At 44.4% G+C, this 22,039-nt stretch overlaps 2 protein-coding genes across 5 annotated transcripts in view; one reads left to right on the plus strand and one right to left on the minus strand.

The window, feature by feature from the left end:
- Positions 1–2,062: 2,062 nt before the first annotated feature.
- Positions 2,063–22,039, minus strand: part of Shawl (Shaw-like) — a 45,628-nt gene continuing 25,651 nt past the window's right edge. Inside the window, exons 3-13 of one of the 4 annotated variants that reach the window (XR_004469108.1) lie at positions 17,342–17,491; positions 14,027–14,159; positions 13,779–13,958; positions 13,212–13,724; positions 12,849–13,145; positions 12,573–12,782; positions 12,270–12,504; positions 10,047–10,412; positions 6,927–7,031; positions 5,596–6,297; positions 2,063–2,090 (exon numbers count right to left, since the gene is read on the minus strand). Coding sequence is in view for 3 of the 4 variants with exons in the window: in XM_033379727.1 (XP_033235618.1) it covers positions 5,681–6,297; positions 6,927–7,031; positions 10,047–10,412; positions 12,270–12,504; positions 12,573–12,782; positions 12,849–13,145; positions 13,212–13,724; positions 13,779–13,958; positions 14,027–14,159; positions 17,342–17,491 (2,806 nt within the window). In the remaining variant the exon portion in view is untranslated. Of the gene's footprint in view, positions 2,091–2,915; positions 6,298–6,926; positions 7,032–10,046; positions 10,413–12,269; positions 12,505–12,572; positions 12,783–12,848; positions 13,146–13,211; positions 13,725–13,778; positions 13,959–14,026; positions 14,160–17,341; positions 17,492–22,039 lie in introns of those variants that run through there. The other 3 variants (XM_033379727.1, XM_015179825.2, XM_015179826.2) reach the window with 3 other exon arrangements.
- Positions 19,899–21,885, plus strand: LOC6903367 (aldehyde dehydrogenase, mitochondrial-like). The gene is made up of 4 exons (XM_002132213.3): positions 19,899–20,113; positions 20,277–20,425; positions 20,495–20,591; positions 20,650–21,885. Exons 1-4 carry the CDS (start codon positions 19,988–19,990, stop codon positions 21,838–21,840), a joined length of 1,563 nt encoding a protein of 520 aa, XP_002132249.3. The 5' UTR covers positions 19,899–19,987; the 3' UTR covers positions 21,841–21,885.

Below are 22,039 nucleotides of genomic sequence, written 5' to 3' on the forward strand. Positions count from 1 at the left end.
CATTCCCGCCTCCTATTCTTGTTGCCAAAAGTGTGTCACAAGAGGTCGATATCCGAGAAGGGGCTGGGACTGCTATGGAAGGGATTAGGTACTCAAGGCAGTGCTCTCGAACAAAGAGCACATGGCAGAGGTGTCTGCTGACAGGGGGAGGCATGTAAAAGCCATCTTAAAGTTGAATTATCCCCATAGAGAGAGGGGACCCCAAAGCGAAGATGTTTAGACATAATAAATAGAGGTACTCCCATTACGCATGTAATGCCTTCATTCCCAAAAAAATAAAAAAAAGGGACAGAGTTATCTCCCGATTATTCATCGAAAGAATCATTTCTCATACGCCTCTCCTGTTCCCCAAATTTCAGTCACACCCCCTTTCACTGCCATAACAAACACTTTCACACAGATGGAAAGCTGGGAAATGAATAAAAATGGGCGTGTCAGACGAGTTGCAGACAATCAGGGAACACATTCGGAGTTTGCCATGCATTTCAAGGGAGCAATCGCCGCCATATGCTAACTTTGATTACTTCTTCTGGCTTTTATCGCCGCTCTCCATCCTCACATTCATTCACACTCCCATTCACCATATTTCCTCCACACAATCCTCTGTTGTCAGTGGGGGGTGGAGGCCGTACCAGGAAAAGGCACAAAACAAAATGGAGGGAAAACTAGCTTTGAGGATGCTGGAGATGGTATACCCTTAAAGAGGGATCGAAATATGTGAAAAATAAAGGCTATAACTCGTAAAACAGAATATAAAGATAATAATGTTGCAGATATCTACGTTATTCTATATGTTACAAAAATCTCCTTAAAACTTATAGACCTAACCTCTGGAAGGGCATGAAAAAGAACACACAAAAAATTGTATTTCATTTGCCTGGGCCTGTATTTTTTTTGGAGGAGAGAATGAAGAAGAACGACGGAACCGGATATGCGACATTTTATCAAGTCGGGCATAAATCAACAGCTTATACGGGGTATTCGAGGGGAGTGGGACAGAAATAACAGTGCCAGTCAGTGTCTGTCTGACTGCCTTACTTTAACGCGAGTTGGCAGCTCTCCATTTTGGGTGTGTTCTGTTTCACTTTTTCGCGTTGCTTTGAAATTTGCAATAATTTATTTTGCATAAATTTGCCAGCACTTAACATGTAAGATCTATGATATAGCCAGGGCCATAGCCATTGCTGTGAGGAAGAAGGAGCTTACCTACCTGCCATACAATCTAGTAGAATCCCCCGGAAGAAATATGCTTCGTGTGTGTTGCGGTGCGGATGGGGCGGATGTGCGGGTCACACTGAATTATGCCATCTAATTTGTCTGGAGGCAGGTGTGGCTCATTAATCTTTCGCCCGCTTATGAGCGTTGCTTTCTCTCTCTCTCTGTGAGCCCCGTCTGCACCTCTATCGCTTTTTGCTGCTGCTTCCTTTAGCACCCCCGTGGGGTTTGTGTACTGCAGATATAAGCTTTTCCCGCAGCCTCACGTAGTAGCGCGTTTTCGGATTTGCTTTTCGTTTCAATGCCGCACGAAGGTTTTTACACGGATACTCTAACGGAAAACGGTCTGCACTCACTTTTGTTCTGGTTTGTTTGGATTTTGTCATGATTTTTAAGGAAAAACACGCACACCCGGCTCGAGCAAAGCACACACGAAAAGTCTTGGGGAAGCAGGAATCAAAGAAAAACAAACGGTGCTTAAGCACCGTTCGCTTTGCTTGGCGAAGGTGGCGTGATCTCTGCCAGCTCTCGCTCTCACTTCAAGTCGCTTGCTTCGATTTTGCAGAGAGAGCAAGAGAGAGACTTAAGGTGTAAATCAAGGTATGTTTGCATGCGGTAAGGCCACTCTGGCATGCATGCAATGTTGGGAATGTAAATTCTGGGTATGCCTCATCTTTACTAAACACACCCTTTGGCTCTTGATAGGCTCATGACTGATTATAATACAATTTATAGCTAATATTATAGGGAATATCATAGCATGGTTTTAGTATTGAATATTCATAGTTCGTTTTTCTTAATAATATTATAAATTCTTTAGTTTACTTACCCGCTTAGAAAATTAATTTGAAGTTATTTTTGAATGGTAAATAAATCTATAAAATAAAAAATTTAATCAAAATTAGATAATAATTAAAACAAATGAAAGAAATAAATATAATCCAAATATATAAAAATAAACTAATTCAAATATTTTCTGATTATTAAGTGATATAAAACTATGATTGGGAATCCCCAGAGTACCTATGTATGCTCTCCATTCCTGAAAGGGTGTACAAATGTCGCCCAAGAGGAGAGAGCATCCCATGCTTTCACCGTTGGCCGCGTAGTATTTCCGCACCTGACTCCCGTATCTTAATGCCTAATGGATTTGCGCTTTGATGTGCCAACTGTGAATACGTGGATCGCAATCCCAATAGTAGCACATATCCATACGGGTACGGGTACGGGTACGGTGTACGGGTGTGTGTTAGCCTGGTTGTAAGTGGTTAAGTGTCTATATTAGAAGCCATCGCTTGCAGTTTCCCATTTCCCCCTAGTTCTCCATTTTTTGGGAGCCATAAATTCTCCTCTAAATGGCCTTATGAGGGCGGCGGCGGTGGCGGGCCTTCGAGATGATCCTCTGTTTATGGCCTGGCCAAATGAAAAGTGCGTGTATGAGTGTGGGAAGTGGTAAGTGGTAAGTGGGCGTGACCCGTTTGCCTTTAAAATTAAAATCCTGTCCATGGTTCCGGAAAGTGTGTGGCGTGTCTGTGTGGGGGCCTGAAATTGAATTTCCTTCTTGTACCTACTTGATTAGCATAAAATGTGGTACGTGTCGTGGTTTGAATGGAAAATTCCCTCAGATATCAGAGAATACATAGGTGATGATGATGATAATGAGGCGTGTCCTCCCGTAATAATGTCGAGTCGGCATTGAGTGCTTTTTCAAAGAATTTATATTTTTATTTTCATTAAAATTGGAAATTTTTTCACACACCACATTGTTCATTAGGGAATCTCAATTTGGTTTCATTTTTCATATTTTATTTTTCGTATTTTCAACATTTAAAAATTCGCTTGGTTTGTAAACAATTTTTGTTTTCCTCCCGTTTTCCACATAGATTACTTATATAAATGTTCTAGAAATGTTCTGTGTTGCCACTGCACTCAACATTTTTTAGTTAATTAAATTGTGTTTGAGTTTAATTAAATTTGTATCTATGTACACACAGTTTTGTATTTATTTGGTTTGGAAATAGTTTTCTTTTTTTCATATGATGTTTTTTTTTGTATTCTTTGGGGGTTCCTGTTGCCTGCCCGTGGTGGGTGATTTCTCTCAAAGGTTGTTGAATTATTTTCGCTTTTCCGGATTCTGTTTTTGATGGATCATTCCTGAACTAAACTTAGTTATTTGCTAAGCAAATTAAATTTCAATATAATTAGTTTAGTGTCACACTGGTGTTGTTTAAACTAACATTAATCCTATTGAAACAATATTTACTTTGTGAACATTTGCTGCAGTTTCTTTTAGCAGCAGTTCCTCGTTCAGATCCGTTTTCTTATTTTTTTTTTCATTTATGTTTATAAATCATTGTTCTGTTCAATATTTTCTAAATTTAAGTTTTCTTTTTAACTATAATTTGTTGTATGTGTGTTTTTTCTTAGATATTTGCTAGATTTTGGTTTTCATTCTTTTAGGAAATCATTAGAGATTCATTTAAACTTGAACAGTAAAATCTTTTGAATACCTAAAGCATATTTAACCAACATTTTGTAATATAAATTCAGGCAAGAACTGAGGAGAGACAGCCTTTGGATCTGAGGATATGATATCTAGATATAACTATGGAAAAGGTAACGAAAATAAAAACTCACTCTTGACTCTTCAAACAGGATGAAATCTAGACCATAAATAGAAACGGACATGGACACAATGGAATCTCTTTCTTTAGCTTCTTCTTTGTTAGATTATGATATCTATTTTTAAACTAAATTCTTAGATATTTTAATTTCACATTCACTTATATTCAATACTTTTAGTTTTCATTTTTTCTGGCAACTTATTCAACATTCATTTACATCAGAATTCGGATCAAAAGTTCTTGTGCTTGAATCTTCATTGGTTTTTTCTTCTAGAAGCACATGGAAAAAACTATAAATATTGGACCAAAAATTACCATTGAACCTTATTAAAAGTCAAATATGTGTTCTACATCCGCTACTATCGCTTATCCTTCTTGTTAGTCCTTAACTGTCAAATATTTACAGTAGGGTGTTCTCCCTGTTCTCTCTGTTCTTCTCGGTTGGAGCTTCCATGAATAAATCAATTAACATTTATGGGTCGAAGAAGGAAAACTTAGCATACTATGCGCTGGATATCAGCGACCACAAAATACTATTTACAAGGTCAACCACACAATCCACCAAGTCGTTTGAAGGGGGTTTGGTGTGGAGTGTGGTGCTGTGGTGTGGTTTTGGGCGGTGTGGCAAGGACATTCATGTCGTCGCCATTTTAGTTTTTGGGCTGTCGTGGCCTTTTGTGTGTCTGTCGACATAGTTTTTACTTAACTTGTGTGTGCGGTGCGATGCGCAGTGGAGCGGGTTCATTGAAACGATGGCAGTCAATGTGTCAGATAAACATTCCCAGAGACACTTTTGTGCTGTGTCTCTGTTCTGTGCTCTCTGATAGTGGGAGAGAGCATCCAAGAAATGGAGCGTGAGAGTCAAGTGTGGGAATTTATAGTTTCATCCAAAAGATTTACCCAATAAACACCTTGATGTGTCAGCCACAGATGGACAGAGGAACACTCCTCGGTGTGGCTTTAGAAGTGGGCGAATAGGAGGGAGAATGGTAACACTATTCCCGCTTGGCTGCACACAAGCGGTCACATTTATATGGACGATATGTTTGCTTTGTATGCGGGATGATGATGCCCATCGTCTCTTTGCTCGTCTGTTTGCCTTGGCATCGCAAAATGGCCGGACCACGGACCCAGACCCGTACGACCCTGCTCGGACGTGCTCTGCTGCAGCACAGCACAGCACACACATCTATCTATATGTAGGTCTGAACATGCATGTTTATCCCTGTCAATGACAGTTGTCAACATGACAGTTATAAGGACACTGATACAAATGTAACGGATGTTTGTGTTGGACGAAGTCCAGGGATCCCTGGAGTTCTAAAAGCAAAGATTGATTAAAATTCTTGATAAATGAGACGGGTGTACTACAGCAGTTCTCTTAAGATGACATTTTGAAATGTTTTGAAAGATGAAAGGGAGGGGAGGCAGTGTTTTCTTGGAATTAAAAGTAAACTACTTCTCTTACTTCTGCTCTGGTACAGTTGAACCTTCATTCGGCCAACATCTGTAAACCTTTTACAGCACTGTTCCACTGAAATCTGTCAGTTCTGAGTGGAATTACATTTTGCGAGTCACTAACCAGACTTTTTACAGTTGAACGGTAACTGATAAGCCAACAAAATTCCACAATATTTAGCTAAAGTTTGTGGGCCACAGAAGCTTAAGGTATTCTTCAGTTACAGAACAGTTTGAGCCATCGTTTGGCATTACTGGCATTACACATACTTATTTTCTTAAATGTTACAACACTCACTATTCTTTTCAGCAGCTTGTTGAGCATAGATTGAGCAGCTTTGAGCATAGTTTTAATGGGGGAAATCCCATTGAATCGCTGGCCATCAATGCGTGGGACCCATGTAGATCCCTCCCATGCTATCGCCGCTGTCACCACCCACGCCGCTGCCCTCCCCGTCATCCTCCAGGCCATCGATCGCCACCGAATCGCCGTTCCGCTTGCCGCAGAGACCATTATTGGCCGCCGCCTCGTACGTGTCGCTGTCTTCGACCAGACAACAGTCGCCGCAGTCGTCTGTGGAGGAGTTCACGTCATCGCTGAGATCGTCCAGTAGCGTGACCTTGGGGGCTCGCAGATCCTCCAGACAGCCTCCCGGTTCCGTGGCCACCGAGATCTTGATGTTGCAGTTGGTCGAGGCGTGGCAGGCGGACATCGGCAGTGGCTGGTGGGGATGTGGAATCGGCTGTTGGATCGTCGTCGACTGGGAGGGTCCTTGCGACGCATGGGAGGCCCGATAACTGAGGTTCGGTGTGCGCTGGCCCATGCTCGCCATTCCGGGCGGCATCTGGCTGTGGGTCATGCTCAGCGTGGGTGGGACATTCAGCACGGTGGCGCCCGTCTTCTGGGCATGCTGATGGGCGTGGCCGGTGTACATCAGCTGGTGGGTGTCCGAGACCAGATTGTGGGCAGTGAGCTGTAGAGGATGCTGATCCTTGCGCTCTGTAGCGGGAGAGGAGAAATTTCTGTGTCAGTTGCTTTCAATAAAAAACACTTCAAGGATGCACGGACCGACGCGGATACGGACACGGAAACGGAAGTGCATTCGAGGACATGTCAGCGATTGGTTTATCACGCCCCTCGCACTCTCACAGAATGTGCAGGCATCTGTGAAGGCCTTAAGTGGTTGCAACGACGCTCCACTTTGACTCTCCTGCCTCCTGCTGCCCCAAGGGACTAACGTTGGAAAGGGGTTTCATTCAGGGATACCCTGTAAGGGGGTATGATAAGTCTAAGCAGCGAGTTTCGCAGCCTGGCAGCTCTCGGACAACGAAAATATTTACATTTTTTAAGGTATTCCGCTCTTCGATTCCAAAGGCCTATAACTTCCATCCTCCTATCAGTGATCAGCACCACCACACTCGACCTGCCCCATTGTGGCTGCCTCTTTACACAATGGCTCTCAAACTATGTGTGTGGTTTCAAGTGGGTTCAACTTCGTGGGCTTCACCTTTTACACTTGCCACTTGTCGTAGCCCCTGGACCTATCTGTCCACAAAACTTTCAACCAAAAAGGGGACTGAGATCGGAAAGAGCGAGGGGCGTCTGCGGCATCAGCATCTACAACTCACCGAGGGGCCCCAGAAGTTTCGGCTGGAGCGGCAGCATAAAGTCGTGGCCAGTCGTCGCCGCCCTGGGCTGCAGGCTCTGCACCGCCGGAACGCTCAGATAGTCCGCTGCAAGAGGGGAAAGGGAAAAGTCCGGCCAAGGAAATGCGTTAGTGCCGGCGAAAACAATGTAGCCCCGGCCCAAGTCAAGGCAAAAGTTTTCCCCCAACAACGAAAAGAAAAGACACCAAAGAAGGAAAAGAAAAAATGGATCAGGGCGGTAAGGAGAAAAACCCCAAGTGAGGGAAATGCGGAGTCTAAAAAACTTTAAAAAGGCACGCAGCTAAGATTTTTTCTTCCTCTGGTTTATTTTTTTTTTTTTACAGTATTTTGTTAAAAAGTTGGTGGCAGGACACAAAAAAAACACAAAAAAGTGAAGAAGTGAAAAGTTGCGAAATCATTTTTAATATTTTTAGATATATAAATATACATATATTTTATCATTTCCATCAAAAGTCCAGGAGAAAAGTTACTATTTGAGATAATTGAAGGGGAAAGGAGGCAGAAGAATCTATTTTTAAAGACGTCAATCAATATTTTTGTAGGAAAATTAAAAGAAACCCTTTGAAGGTATAAAAAAGAAAATCAGTCACAAATGGAAATAAATGCATATGTTAGACACTTGGAATCCAGAAAAATCATGGAATATTCTTCAACACACTCCTATAAATATGTTACACTGAGATTTTAAGCAATAAAGAACCTACAAATCGCAATTTGTTTTAAAAATGCATACTAGAAAAAGTTTGAGTATCTATAATTAAAAACTTTCTTAAAGTTATGAGAGTTCTGCTCTGCAGAATTTAGTATTTAATTTATTGAAGAGCTTAGTTTACATGAGTATATATTTTCGCAAGTCAAGCAACACTCCATCATATTTTCCCAGGGATGGGAGAGGAACTTCTGACTACACGAGTAGTTTGCTTGACATTTGTCAGTCTTTGAAGTGGTCTCCATTTGCATCGCCCGACCAACGATGACGATGGCTGGGAAACGATTTACTTTTGCAGTTGATGTTTGAGCGAGTGCAATAATTTTAAATATTAAAATTAATTTGCGCGAACTCCTGCAAGGAGAGAGTCCTGCTACCAGGAGTATTCCAGCGAGAGAACTGTAGGGTGTAGCGGTGGGTGGCGTACAAAAATAAATAGTAATGGCGGAAAGCAAAGCTCAAGGGAGGAATGGGGGAGGGTGAGGGTTGGGGTTGGGGTTTGGCTTGCGGATTCTTAACAGTTTTCTGCACCACCCACTGCCAGCTTTAATTGAAATTCCTGACTGTTGCTGCCTCCGGCACGGGTGTGTGCACTTTTGCCTCACTGTGGCCATAAATTTGTGTTCACGCCTCCTGCCTTGTGCGTCCTGCCTGATTGTGTGTGTGCTTAATGACCACTAGAAGCCCCTGAAAGTAACACTGTAGCAGCAGGGCTGCTGTGTCGGCTGCCTGCTAATGATTTAGTTGCTACTTTTGTGCCCGCCGTCATTTGCATGCCAGAGTGGGAAGAGCCCGCGGCCCAAACACCTTCGCATAATGCAAAGCAGCTCAGACTTTGACTCAAAGAAGGTGGGGGCAACCGAAGCTCTCCGCCAAATGTCAGCGGCACCTGCACTTCCGGCTAACAACGAAATGTCATCTTGCCCCTCGCACACCGCCCCCACCACCCGTCAGCGTGTAGCCACGAAACGTGCCAAAGTGCACACCGGAAATGGGGCAAGTTGTGTCTTTTAAGCGGCTTATAAAAGTTTCCTCTCCACACTGCATTTTCGACGCAGCAGCGGAACGGAAAGGCGTGCAACAAAGAAAACACTTTATAATTACATTTTTCTAGAAATTTGTCAGGAATTTTTCTTTGGCATTTTTTTGCGCTAAAATAGAGCAGGGACAACTTTCAAATGGCACAAAACTATGCTTTTAAGTGGCATGAAATTTTGAATAGAATCGGGTTAATTATACGAGAGCTATGTACCTACAATCTTTGAATAAAATATCGCCATGGCTCTATTGGTGTTCTGATAAGTCCCTCTACTCTTATACGTAATTCCTCATTACATTTTCCTTACCCCCAAGCCATGTCAAACACTTAAACATTTTCAGCTAAGGAACTTTCAACTTTTCGACAGGATTTTCTTTCTTTTTTTTCTGCATTTTTTATAAGCTGGAAAGTGGCTCAAGAAATTAATCGCCTTCAGAGCCGCAAAACTGCCTTCCGCTTGGCCATGTCCCCCTCCCAGTCCTCTCCTGAAGTTTTCCTGAAAGAAACGAGTCCGGGCATGGACTTGCACCCTTGAGCCTTTTGTGGCTCTTTAATTAAAATGCACTTCATGCCGCAAAACAATTTCCACACAGCCAGGTTTCCACATTATACGAGTATGTATATAGTACGAGGTATTTAGTACGTAGGTACTCGTCGTCGTTTTTTTTCTTCAGGTTTCGACAGGTTTTTTCCCCACTGGGGTTAGATGATTTTCCAGTGCTTTTCCAGTGGACGGGTACGGGTCCAGCAAATGGAAAAACTTTTTCAATTTGTTTTGACGATAAATGGAACTTTATTTCCATGTGTGTGAGCGACTACTTTTGGGTGTGTCCATTTTGAAATATGACATAAAAAGGATTTTCGGGAGAGCATAATAAAATTGCAATTAAATTTAAATGCCCGAAAATAAAAAGGAGTTGCGTTTTCCACCGAAAAGCTTTTAATATGCAAATAAACGTAAAAAGTTTTCCCTCATTTTTGTTCCTCCTGTTCGTTTATTGACTGAAAGCCGGAGTGGAGTGACAAAGTTATGGCACTCGGGTAGAATTTATAGCATGCGATAAATTTTAACAAGCCAGAAGGGTGGCATGCCCCCGACTAATTGTTGCAACCCCATAAAAAGTTCTTATGCAGGCATTAAAAGGATATTTTCTTATTTTTCGCCTACAATTCTACACGTGCGGCATGCGACAGACAGAGAGAGACAGAGACAAAAGCAGATACAGATACAGATACGGAGGAAGAGTAAGACATAGACAGAGAGAGAGAGAGGGATATAGGGGGAGGGGGAGATGGTTAGATACTGGGGAGAAAGAGACAGGACTACACTTACAACTGATGAACGAGGAACCCGCAGAGGCTGCAGCAGTGGCGGCGGCGACTGTGGCCACTGCTGCTGCCGAGGCGGCGGTAGGTGACGTCATCGTCGATGCATAGCCAGAGCCAGCGGCATGGGCATGACCATGGGCATGGGCATGGGCATGGCTGTGGGCGTTGTGGGGTTGCTGCTGTGGCAGAGGCAGAGGCACTTGATAGGTCGTTGTCATCGCTGTCGTCGCTGCCGTCATAGTCGCCGTCGTCGTCGTCGCTGGCTGCGGCGGTGGCGGCAACGTTTGCCTATGCGGATGTGGATGCGAATGCGGATGCGTATGCGGATGTTGCAGGCCAATGACATTGACGCCATTCACATTCACAGGGCCTGCCAGGTGGTGGTGGTGGTGGGTGGGTCAGCACGCACAAAGGACATAGATATACATATACATATACATAGACATACATATATACGAGTACGAACACACATACACACACAATTAAATATATATATTGATATATATAATATAATAAGATATCACGCGAATAATAATCCAACATCAAAGAACAAATCAAGGACTTAAAACAGCAAAAGGCAGCCACATCAAAATTAATTCGTTAATGTGAGAGTACTTATCAAAGAAGGGTATGGGTTTTCAATTTTCAAATTAGATTATGCCCCAAAGATACCAACAGTACAAAAAGGCCCAAAGAACACAAAGAAAGGATTACTTTTTCGTTAAATCAAATTATTTTCTAAATGAACAAATGGTATTGAGAAAAGCGTGATTCAAAAGTAATTGAAAATTAAGTGGGGAGATCTCTCTTATGTCCCAGAACTGCTGAACATTTATTCAAGATGATAGTTTTTGTAAAATTATTAGAGCCCCTAAATTAAAAGTGGGGATACATAATTCAAAAAGGAAATAAAAATGTTTTAGTGCGTGCCTAAGACTTTTAGAATGATATTAATGGAGTAATTAGATTTCTCAAGGTAATCTTTACTTTTCTAGCTACTTCACTAATTTACACTTTATTCTCATAAATTTCCTCTTTCCATCACTTCCCTAAGGTGCATTTTTGGTCATCTTAAATCTTATTCGATGTCTGAAGCATATACTTTCCTCGTCAAATAGTAATAGACATTTCGTCTCTTGAATAAACACCATAAATAACCGACACTAGATCTTGTGTCACAAATCCCCCATCATTAATGGACTCAGCATCAAGCTCCGCTTGAGCGGAGATTTCTCTGCCAACATGAGAGCATTAAACAAACGCAAAGAGATTATAAATCCTAGCAGGACATCAGATTTATAACCTTTCAGTAAATTTAGCAATTTCTTGAGAACAAAATGTCCACTGCAACTGCAACTGCAGGGAGATGCACGGTGCAGGATGCGGGAGGGGAAATCTTGGGTCTTGGATGAGCGCATGATATATCAACTAAAGTAGTGCTGCCCGGAGGCGCCACCGCATCACATGTGCTGCCTGCCTGGCTGCCTCTGTCCGTGTCCCCTGAACCTGGCCCTCACTCTGGTCTTGGACGTGGTTCTGCTTCTGATTCTGGGCCCCCTGACCGGAATGCCTTTGAATAATCAGTAAAATGGAAATTTACCACATGGTAAAGGACCCCAGGGGGCGTCACAGGCAAGTCTCTCCAGAGGGAGGGGGGGAGGTGGCGGTAGTAAATGCTAAATAACAGCTGACTCCTCGCTCACTGAAGGGTGCATAAATAATAAAATAATTAAACAAGAAATTGAATGAAATTAGTTTGGCCCCCAGGAGCACGAGAGAGCAGCAGTGGGTGGGGTGAGGGCAAAGGGGACTGCAGCATGTATCTGTGTTTGTGTGTGTTAAATGTTTTCAGCGGGTGTGTATGCCTGTGTGCGTGTGTATCTGTGTGCGTTGTAGCTGAGGCTGCCTCTAAACATCTGCAGGCCAAAAAGCAAAGGAAAAACACAGGACAGCAAATTATAAAACTACCAAAGAGAAGGATAGGAAGATAAAAGAGTATACAGAATATATGTATAGTCGCGTCTTTCGACTATGACGTATCCATTACTTATATATTTTTTGGGGAGTTTATAGTATAAAATCCAAATGACACTGGAATTTTAGGTAGAATTGCGGATGCCATCGAATTTTGAACATGGTATAAAATCAGATAAAAGTTCTGTCGGACAGATATAGTACTCCCTATAGCTTTCCCTCCAGTAAAGGGTGTAATTCCGTGAGTACTCACCAATTTTAGCACCACCGAATGCATCTTTGAACATGGGCGCTGCTGCTGCCGGGTGGCCCACAGCATGGCCACCGCCTCCTCCACCAGCCGGACTACCCACCATTCCTGGCACAGTGGGCGCCGTTTGTTTAATGGCGTTCGTCCGTCCTCGGTGCGGGGCCGTTGGTTCCCGTTTGCGACGCGGCTGCTCCACGGGCAGGACACGACGCCGCTTTTTGGGCAGCTTTGAGCGGGCCTGCGGACAAACAGAGAGGGAGAGAGTAAACAGGAATTCAAAGGGAGATCCTAGAGTGCTGCACTCACCTGTGTGTGTGAATAGAACATGGAGAAGTTGCTAACGATAACAGGTACGGGTAGGGCGATGGTCAGGACACCAGCGAGGGCGCATAGGGCACCCACAAACATTCCCGGATAGGTTTTGGGCGCCACATCGCCATAGCCAACGGTGGTCATGGTCACAATCGCCCACCACAGGCCCAATGGGATGCTCTTGAACTGGTTGTCCGGGTTGTCCTGTCGAGAGGAGTAACCATCATCAGATACGACTACACTCAAAGGAAACCTGTCACTTGCACTCACCTGCAGCTTCTCGGCATAATAGGCGAGACTCGCAAAGAACACGATGCCCAGGACGAGGAAGAAGACGAGCAGTGTGAGCTCCTTGGCCGAGGCCTTGAACGTGTGGATGAGGATGCGCAGTCCGGGCGAATGGCGCGTCAGTTTGAACAATCGCATTATCCGCACGATGGAGAAGGCCTCCAGGAGACCCGTGTACTCGCCCATGCGCTGCATCACATCGGTGTAGAAGCTCAATGTGGCCGTAAAGTCAATGATGTTCACTGGGGATTTGATGAACTGCCACAGATTGGGAGACACCTAAGGAGAGGTAAGAAGGAGGTGGGGTGTGAATACTGAGTAGTTTTCCTCCCTTGAAACACTCACAATCAATCGAATGATAACTTCAATGAAGAACCACACATTGCACACCAGTTCCACATAGAAGAACGCCTCGTGGGGCTGGCCGTAGGTCTCGACCCATCCATGCTGCCGTCGACCATTGTTTCCCAGGAGCTGATCCCCGATAAATTCATTTATGGCACTCCCATTGAGGTCTCGTTTCAGGCGCTGCCGCTGGTTGCCCTTTATGCTGGCTATGGGCGTGGCCTGGGCGGCTGTGAAGTTGCCGCTGCTGTAGCTCGTGTAGTTCGTGACACGAAAGGTGGGCCCGATGCTGCCGCTGGGCGGCGTGATGCTATGCTGGTGATACTGATGCGTTGTCTGTGGCGGGGGTTCTCCCAGGGGGTCATGTCCGTGCGGATGGGAGCTCCCAGGACCACTGTGTCCTCCGTATCCATTGTGGGTGACGGGGAGATCCACACGAAAGCCGGGATGGGTCTTCAGGCAGAATGATATCACAGAAACAAATATAAAGAAAACCGACATGCCAGCAACGATCTAAGGAGGCGCAAGGATTAGTATTTTTGCAAAGGATATGGGAATGGATCCTACCTTCGCCCCTGTGGAACTTGAGGGCTCATCGAACATGGCCCAGATCTTGGGTTTCAGCCGTTGCCAGCAGTTAAGCTCGCCGTTGCTCAATGCCTCCTCAAAGCCAAATAGTCGGGCTATCTGCTCCTCCGTGGGCTTCTCATTTTCAATATCTAGCTTATCTAATATGGCTAAGGTGTTCTATGGGATAATACAACATTTAGGATAGGATATTCTTAAGTATCTGTATGATGTGTATCTGTACTCACTTGCGTATCGCGATGTATGCTATAGGTTGACCAACAGCAGGGCTCTACCTGATTCGAGTCGAGGCCCCAGAACTCCAGCTCCTCCTCGAATAAAGGGCCACACACATCGGTTGGATAGTGCAGTTTTCCAGTTCTGTTTTTGCAGGGATAGATAGAGAGAGAATGGGAAATATATAAACCTTAATTAAGTATAGATTTTGTCTGATGAAATCTTGTACCATTTTTTGGCCTCAAATTGGCTAATTGGCAGGCAGATTGGTCTCCTGTTTGTACGAGTATCTCAGTAGGTCAAAGCAATTAAAGCACCTCCTACTCCCCTTTCAGCTTCTTGTCTGTAAACAAATTCATGGACTTTGCCGCTGGCATTCCGTTTAAGCCACATCAGTCCTTAGAATACACTCGTATTATTATGGCCAAAATGGCACGTCCTGACATTGTGGCTGCAAATTGCGGAGATTCTGGTGAAGTGTAGGGGCATTCGCATCCATGGCATATGCATGGCAGGTAAATGGGTGAGGATACTCGACATTCAGCTGCCAGAGGTTGTGGGAGAGGCACGGACATCCTCTCACCCTGCAGCCAGTGGCATATTCATAATGCTGCTGCCTTGGCCATTGTTCCATTCGTGTGGCCATCATGTGGCACAGCTCGTGGCCCTCGTCCCCGGGTCCCCACCCTACATGTGCAACAATTTGTGTACCCTTTCACAAGGGTACAATCTGCTCGACTACATCGCATACCTTTCAGGGAAACAAAGGGCATCTACCGCTTCGGTGACCCTGCCTTTCTTCTGGTTTCTGTGTGCAAATTACAGTAAATGGCTGCAAGGGGAACTCCCGCAGAAGGGATAGAGAGTGGCAGGGCGGATGGACCTCGTCCTTGTCTGCAGTTGTTGGCCAACTTGTAATGCCATATCAGCTGCTGGACAGCCATGAGAGCGGGATGAAAAAAGGTAGAGTGGGGCCGGTCCTTGCCTGGTTTTATTTTTGGATGATATCTTTACCCCCTTCCCTCTCCACATGTGTGTGTGTACCATGCACCACGTGTGCATATCCTGAATGTCCCTTTTTTTCGGTTTTTGTGCAACTTTTTCGCTTTCGTGTTGGTTGGCAGCGCTTTTGTGCTTGTTAAAAATCATTTCGTTACACGGAATGCCTTGGAAAAAAATTGTTATAAAAAGCGAAGGAAAACTCCCGCACTAACTCCCCCTCCAGGCGATTGCCTGCGGACTTGCAAAATGCGGATTTCATGATGGGACCTGAACCTGATCCTCCTGTTCGAGGTGGTGCCCCTACAATTGCCCGCGACTCCTCTACAAAATGCGCAGCGACTTTGACATTTTGACATGACCGCCGGGAAATTTGCACGGTCATTTTAATGGATGGAATATGTACATTTTTTGAGGTCCCAATACCCTGTAAAAGGTGAGCTGGAACTAACGAAAAGGGGTAGAAAAGTTAGCTGGAAGGAAAGAATCCTTTTAAGCTTCATAACTCTTATCATCCATCCATGGCCCTATACCGTACAGGGTATCCCTTAGTTGAACCTTTTAAATACCTTTATCTTACAGCATCCTGTACTTTTTAATCTCTCGAAGTGCGTTGCAGTCATTTTCAGGGCTTTTCGCCATAATTCTGTTCGCGCGGATCGGTAATTGGTTTCCACCATAAAAACCACTCAACAATTCCCGCCCCAAAAACTCCCACACCGTTACAATATTTTCCCTGTCCCCAAAACTACATTTTGGTCAGGTTTTCGCTGCCTTTTATCCTTTCATCAAGTGTCCATACAAAATATAACGCATACGCAACGGCTGCAAGCGATGCAACCAATACAATCAATATTTATAGCTGACCTTCCGAGGGCCCCACATGCCCCATGCAGCACTTGCCGCACCACCAGCCGCTGATCAGCCGCATATAAGGAGACTCTGCGCTTAACTGTGCATAAATAATGACCCAATAATGGGTCCACGCGACTTTTACTTTAATTTTGTGCACGAAAAGTGGAAAAACAAAGGACAATGGTTCCCAAGGGAACTCCGGAAGGTCTGTGGTGCGGTTCCAAGCTGTGAAAATCATTATTTGTAGTGTAAATCGAGTTGATTATGGAGTTTACAACAAGAAGGAGCAACTTTTAATGGACTTAAAGTGGAACTCAAAGAATAAATCAGTTTTTTATGTCTTTCCTTTATCGTTTGCTCTACAAAAACATCGAATTCCTAAAAAATTGGTATAAAAAACCCATCTTGACCTACCCTTTGGTCAATATCGCCTGAAAATATGCCTACTTTACTATAAATCCACCTTGACTGTAATCATCCAATCGATAAGTAATCGATAAACGTATTTTATCGCACGTTTATGCCATCTAATTTCTAATTTAAGCTGCACCGTCAATTCCACTCAGCTCTTATCAATATGAATGGGAAATCCTCTCACACATCCAGAAATTGTCTGAAGCTTTTGGTGCGTGCATAATTTGATTATACAACCCCACCCGAGGACACTGCATAATGGAGGAGATCCTTGCCCCTCGAGGACTCAGTTTCATATCCAATCAACCCTGGATATGGCACCGTTTTTTCTCTCTCCTGCTTGCCCTCGCTTGACACCATTTTCCGTGGGGTGCGAGGGATTTGTGGGGGTGCCTGGTTAATTGAGTTGGAAAACTGTTTGGCCAAAGCCCCGAGAGCTATGGATGGAACGGGTGGGGATGGAGGATGGGGGATGGGTGTCCAATCAATGAAGACGTAGCCATGGGATGCTGCTGACAGCGTTGTATCTTCATTTGCAGCTGCAACAAACAGCAGGTGTGAGGCGGGCGGTGGTGGAGATGGCCAAAACAAAGTTTCATTAATTTTAAACAACTTAAGTCATCGCGGAAGCGAAGCGCCCAACCGAAGATAAATGAGCCCGCTAATGACCCCCAAGGAAAAATGTTGTATCAACTTTTGCCGCTCCAAAAAGTTGAGATTAATGTTTCGTCCTTCGGTAGAACGGGGTATGTTTTTGCACCAATTAAAATATTAGTTTGTTTATTCATCAAAGGGCCCCCCCCGCAGCACCAATGAGCTCCAATGATATGTTTGCTGAGTGCCATTTATCAGCAGGATAATCATTGCAGGCAAAGGCAACAGAAATGGAAATGCCAAACATCCTTCGCTTAAATGCTGTAATTACCATTCAGAGGACGAAGTCCATTCCCCCATTTCAGAGTCGTTGCACGTTCAAAAGCACCTTTCGGCAGCAGCAACTTAATTAGGATTCTCATTCTCACCCACCAACGACCAAGGACCAAGGAGCAAGAACTCACCTGTAATAGTTGAGGATTTGGGTGAATACACCGGGATGGCGATCGAAGAAATATTCATTGAGTACCGGATCGTAGTTGGCCAGCGCCTCGGTCAGTCGGGAGAGGCGTGTTGCGGGGATTTTCTTGAGCGTTGCCTTGTAGGTTTCATATCTGCAAAGATAAAACAGAAAAAGCACATAAATTGTGGCAGCATGGCAGGGCATTTGCATGGGGATTACTAATACGCAATGCGCATACGCCATGTGGGCCACCTAATAACTTAACAAATTACTTAAGTCATAGCTCTTGACCCTCTGCTTCCCGATTCTGTTGGGCTCTGACTCTAAAAGAGTGAGCCATAAAAACAGGGTCGGGGGACTGGCAGAGAGCCCGGCAAAGGGTCAAGCAAGTGTAAGCAAAAACCCCAAGCCATAAGCCATTTGCATACATTTCACTTCAGTTTTTGCCCATCTCCTGGATGGCTTGGCCTTTTTTTTCCTTCCTGAAAGGTTTTTTTTGGTCTTTTCGTTCGTTTTTTTTTTTTGTTTGGCCTGCTCCAAAGTGGGTCTAGAGTTTCTTCTGTTTGAAGTAACCTTTGACAGGCAGATGATTACCGCACAAAATTGATGGATTTCCGATTTATCCTTTCTGGCATTTGTTGATCTTGCGCCTAAGCAAACGAAAGTCAATCTAAAAATTCTGCCTCCAGGCAGGGTTTGGTTGGCGCTTGTTAATGGCCTGAAATATGGTAATAATTCCGTGTGGGAACGAACATGTGATTGGCATTTTCATAATGGCAGGCAGACTACAATTAAAGCGAAAGTGGAATAACAAATAAATATTTGTTAAATATTTCAATTAAAATCAAAAGATATAAATCAAAGGAATGTTTGTTGGAAATGCATTTGAAATAATTTTAGCTATTTTCCAGCAAAGTTCCATCATCATTAACATTCCTTTGAGGCCAGCGAAGGCATCCAGTCCAATGAGGGTAATATTTGTAAATTATTTCAAATTATTCTGGCGCTTTGAGAGCATCCATGGAATAGCATTAAGCCGAATTGGAAGAAGTATCGGTGTTAATCATATTTCCACCTCGATTACACACCTGCAACAAACACACACATATCATCCAACCGCATGAAAACCAAACTTAATTTACGTAATCATCCATAAAATTATACGAGTACTCGCACTCGCAGTCGCTCTCGCCTCGCACCCGCATGTGGAAGGAAGGACAACAACGACACCGACAACGACTCCCACCAGGCGTAATTAAATTCAATTGAAAGTCATTTCCAACAATTTGTTGTAAATTTCATTCTGCACATCTATAACCCACAACCCACACATTCGGGGACGGAGATGGGGGAGGGAGGGTCCTGCAATCACTGACATTTAAGTGCGTGTCCTGCAGAGACCAGAGCCGTGCCGAGAGTCCTGCTGCCGCTGCTGGGTTGTCCATATGTAATGTGATTTTTATGCCAAACTGTTTGTTCTCTCTCGTCGGTTATTAAATATTTCATGCCGCTGTGGACAACAGCAACGGCAGCACCCACATCCCCATCCCCATTCCCATCCACATCCACGGCAGAGTCATCAATAACAGAGACCGACGCATAACAATGGCCATTAAAGTTTATTTCGGCTGTTTGACGATGGTAATTGGGCCCGACTCGAACGCAAACCCATACGCAATGTTTACTCTTCTCGGATTCTGAATTGCATAGCATTTTCGTGCATCGAATTAGTTTTTCCTGTTAGTGATTGGATTTTCTCTGTGTTTTGTTCTGCTCCTGACTTTGATTCCGGCCAACGAGGCGTATGCGGGATTCATTAGACAGCTGCGCTGAGCTTTCAATTTACGAGTGGAGCACCACCAAGCATTTGACAAATTGTCCTAAATCGCTTTTAATGAATTATGGACAAACAAAATCCATTTGGGGGCCATCAATTTTGAGAGTGGTTTGTATTTTCGCTGACAGCCGAAAAGCACGCAAAGGGCAATATATATTTTGAGCAGTGCTGCCAGGGTTTCAGAGACAATTTAAGATACATATGTACATAGATACGAAAAAATATGCCAAAAGTGGCTAAAACCGGAAATAAGTAAGGCTAAGACCGTTGATTTAAAAAAAAATATATTTAAAATTTTCGACCATATCATTTATTATTTTTTACTGAATTTATTATCGAAATATAACAAATACCTTGGATAACCTATTTCCATATTATATAAGCTATTCTTTGAATAGTGCCAGATGTAGCTAAATAGCTGAAGTATGCTGAACTGGCAGTGGAAAAAGATCCGAATACTAAGTAGAATATTGACTGAGAGAAATGTACATTGAGAAAACCTCAAAGATTGTTTAGAAAATTGATTCATTGACACAAATAAATGCTGATAAGTTTTCTTATACTATTTTTGAATTGAATATTCTGAAATTAAGAAATTCTTCAGATATCCACTCTTATGTGGACAAACTCTTAAATCATTTATTTTATTTAATGGGCGCTAACACAATCTAGCATTTGAAAACACATCATAACATCGACGTTTCTCCATCTCCACTTTATAGTAGCCCGTAGACGGCCAAGCCTTCAACTTCAGTTTATAGTTTCGCCCCTGTTCCGCTTCTATTCTCTTGAAAACAAAAAAAAACAAAAATGCGGCGCGTTTTGAAGACCGGCGGCACCCTGTTGCGTTCGCAAAACAAAAACTTTGCCGCAGCTGTGGCCCATTACGCCGATATGCCCAAGCCCGACACCAGCCCGAAGGTGTGCTTCTCCGAAGTAAGTGTGCAAATGAATAAGGAGACATTATCTCTGTGGTAGTCCACATGCTAACTGAACGATCAGATGATTATTCAATTGGGGGTAACAGCAGTCCGGGGGCTTTGTTATATGGAAAGAACTGCAATTGTATGTAGGATTCTAACCAATAACTCCTTTACAGATATTCATCAACAATGAGTGGCACAAGAGCAAATCGGGCAAAACATTTAAAACCATTAATCCGACCACAGAGGAGACCATCGCTGAAGTCCAGGAAGGTGATAAGGAGGATATCGAAATGGCCGTGAAGGCTGCCCGCTCTGCATTCAAGTGAGTATCGGAGTGGTGGTACATCGAATGGATGGATTGTTATTTATGAGTATTTCTGGTGCATCGCAGGCTGGGTGCGCCATGGCGTCGTATGGATGCTTCAGATCGCGGTCGTCTGATGTACCGCTTGGCGGATTTAATAGAGAGGGATCACGTCTACTTGGCTGTAAGTTCTTAGATTCAATGATAGTTCAATGGTAGGAATCAACTATCTTCTTTTGCAGAGTTTGGAGACCCTGGACAATGGCAAACCCTACTTCATGTCCTACAATGTGGATCTCCCAATGTCCATCAAGTGTCTGCGCTACTTTGCCGGCTGGGCCGACAAGAACCATGGCAAGACCATCCCCATAGACGGGGATTTCTTCACGTACACCCGCCACGAACCCGTGGGCGTTTGCGGTCAGATCATTCCCTGGAACTTCCCCATTCTGATGATGGCCTGGAAACTGGGACCCGCACTGGCTACCGGCAACACCATCATCCTAAAGCCGGCCGAGCAGACCCCTCTGACGGCCCTGTACATTGCCCAGCTGGTGAAGGAGGCCGGCTTTCCGCCTGGTGTGGTCAATGTGGTGCCTGGTTTCGGAAAAGCCGGCGCTGTGCTGGCCAATCACATGAAAGTCGACAAGGTGGCCTTCACCGGCTCCACGGAAGTGGGAAATATCATCCAACAGGCATCCGGCAATACGAATCTGAAGCGCGTGACCCTGGAGTTGGGCGGCAAGTCCCCTAACATTATCCTCTGCGACGCGGACCTGGACTACGCCGTGGAGACGGCCCACTTCGCTCTCTTCTTCAACATGGGCCAGTGCTGCTGTGCCGGCTCTCGCACCTTTGTGGAGGATTCGATCTACGACGAGTTCGTGGAGCGCAGTGCAGCGCGCGCCAAGAAGAGGACCGTGGGCAACCCCTTTGATCTGAAAAACGAGCAGGGTCCCCAAATCTCGAAGGTGCAGATGGAGAAGATCCTCTGCATGATCAAGCAGGGCAAGGAGGAGGGCGCCAAGCTGGTGGTCGGCGGTAGCCGTCCCAAGGGTGACGGATACTTTGTCGAGCCCACGGTATTCGCCGATGTTCAGGACGACATGACCATTGCTCGAGAGGAGATCTTCGGGCCGGTCCAGCAGTTGATTCGCTTCAAGAAGCTCGACGAGGTCATCGAGCGGGCCAACAACTCGCAGTACGGCCTGGCAGCCGCTGTCTTCACCAAGGATCTGGACAAGGCCAACTACGTGGTCGGTGGCCTGCGAGCCGGCACTGTCTGGGTGAACACCTACAATATCCTGCCCACCCAGGCTCCCTTCGGAGGGTACAAGATGTCCGGCCTGGGCCGTGAGAACGGGGAGTATGCGCTCTCCAACTACACGGAGGTCAAGAGCGTCATTGTGAAGGTGCCACAGAAGAATTCCTAAGAATGAAGTGTCCTGGACAGGGGTTACAAAATTTTTAAAGTAAAATCTTAAATCTTTATTCATTTTTAAGAATAAATTTTCAAGTCTATCCATCTACCCCTGCTTTTAAATTTAATTGCATTTATTGACCTTTTTTTAGTCATAAATTTATGTGTATGGGTATTGGTAGTACCACCTCCAAGAGAACTTTTTAATTAAT

Source organism: Drosophila pseudoobscura, chromosome 4 (genome assembly GCF_009870125.1).
Source record: "Drosophila pseudoobscura strain MV-25-SWS-2005 chromosome 4, UCI_Dpse_MV25, whole genome shotgun sequence".
Classification (NCBI taxonomy): Eukaryota; Metazoa; Arthropoda; class Insecta; order Diptera; family Drosophilidae; genus Drosophila; species Drosophila pseudoobscura.

Coding starts and splice junctions, on each gene's coding strand:
- LOC6903367 (XM_002132213.3), top strand. CDS start 19,988: ATGCGGCGCGTTTTGAAGACCGGCGGCACCCTGTTGCGTTCGCAAAAC. Junction 20,426..20,494: donor GCTGCCCGCTCTGCATTCAA/GTGAGTATCGGA, acceptor GGTGCATCGCAG/GCTGGGTGCGCCATGGCGTC. Junction 20,592..20,649: donor GGGATCACGTCTACTTGGCT/GTAAGTTCTTAG, acceptor CTTCTTTTGCAG/AGTTTGGAGACCCTGGACAA.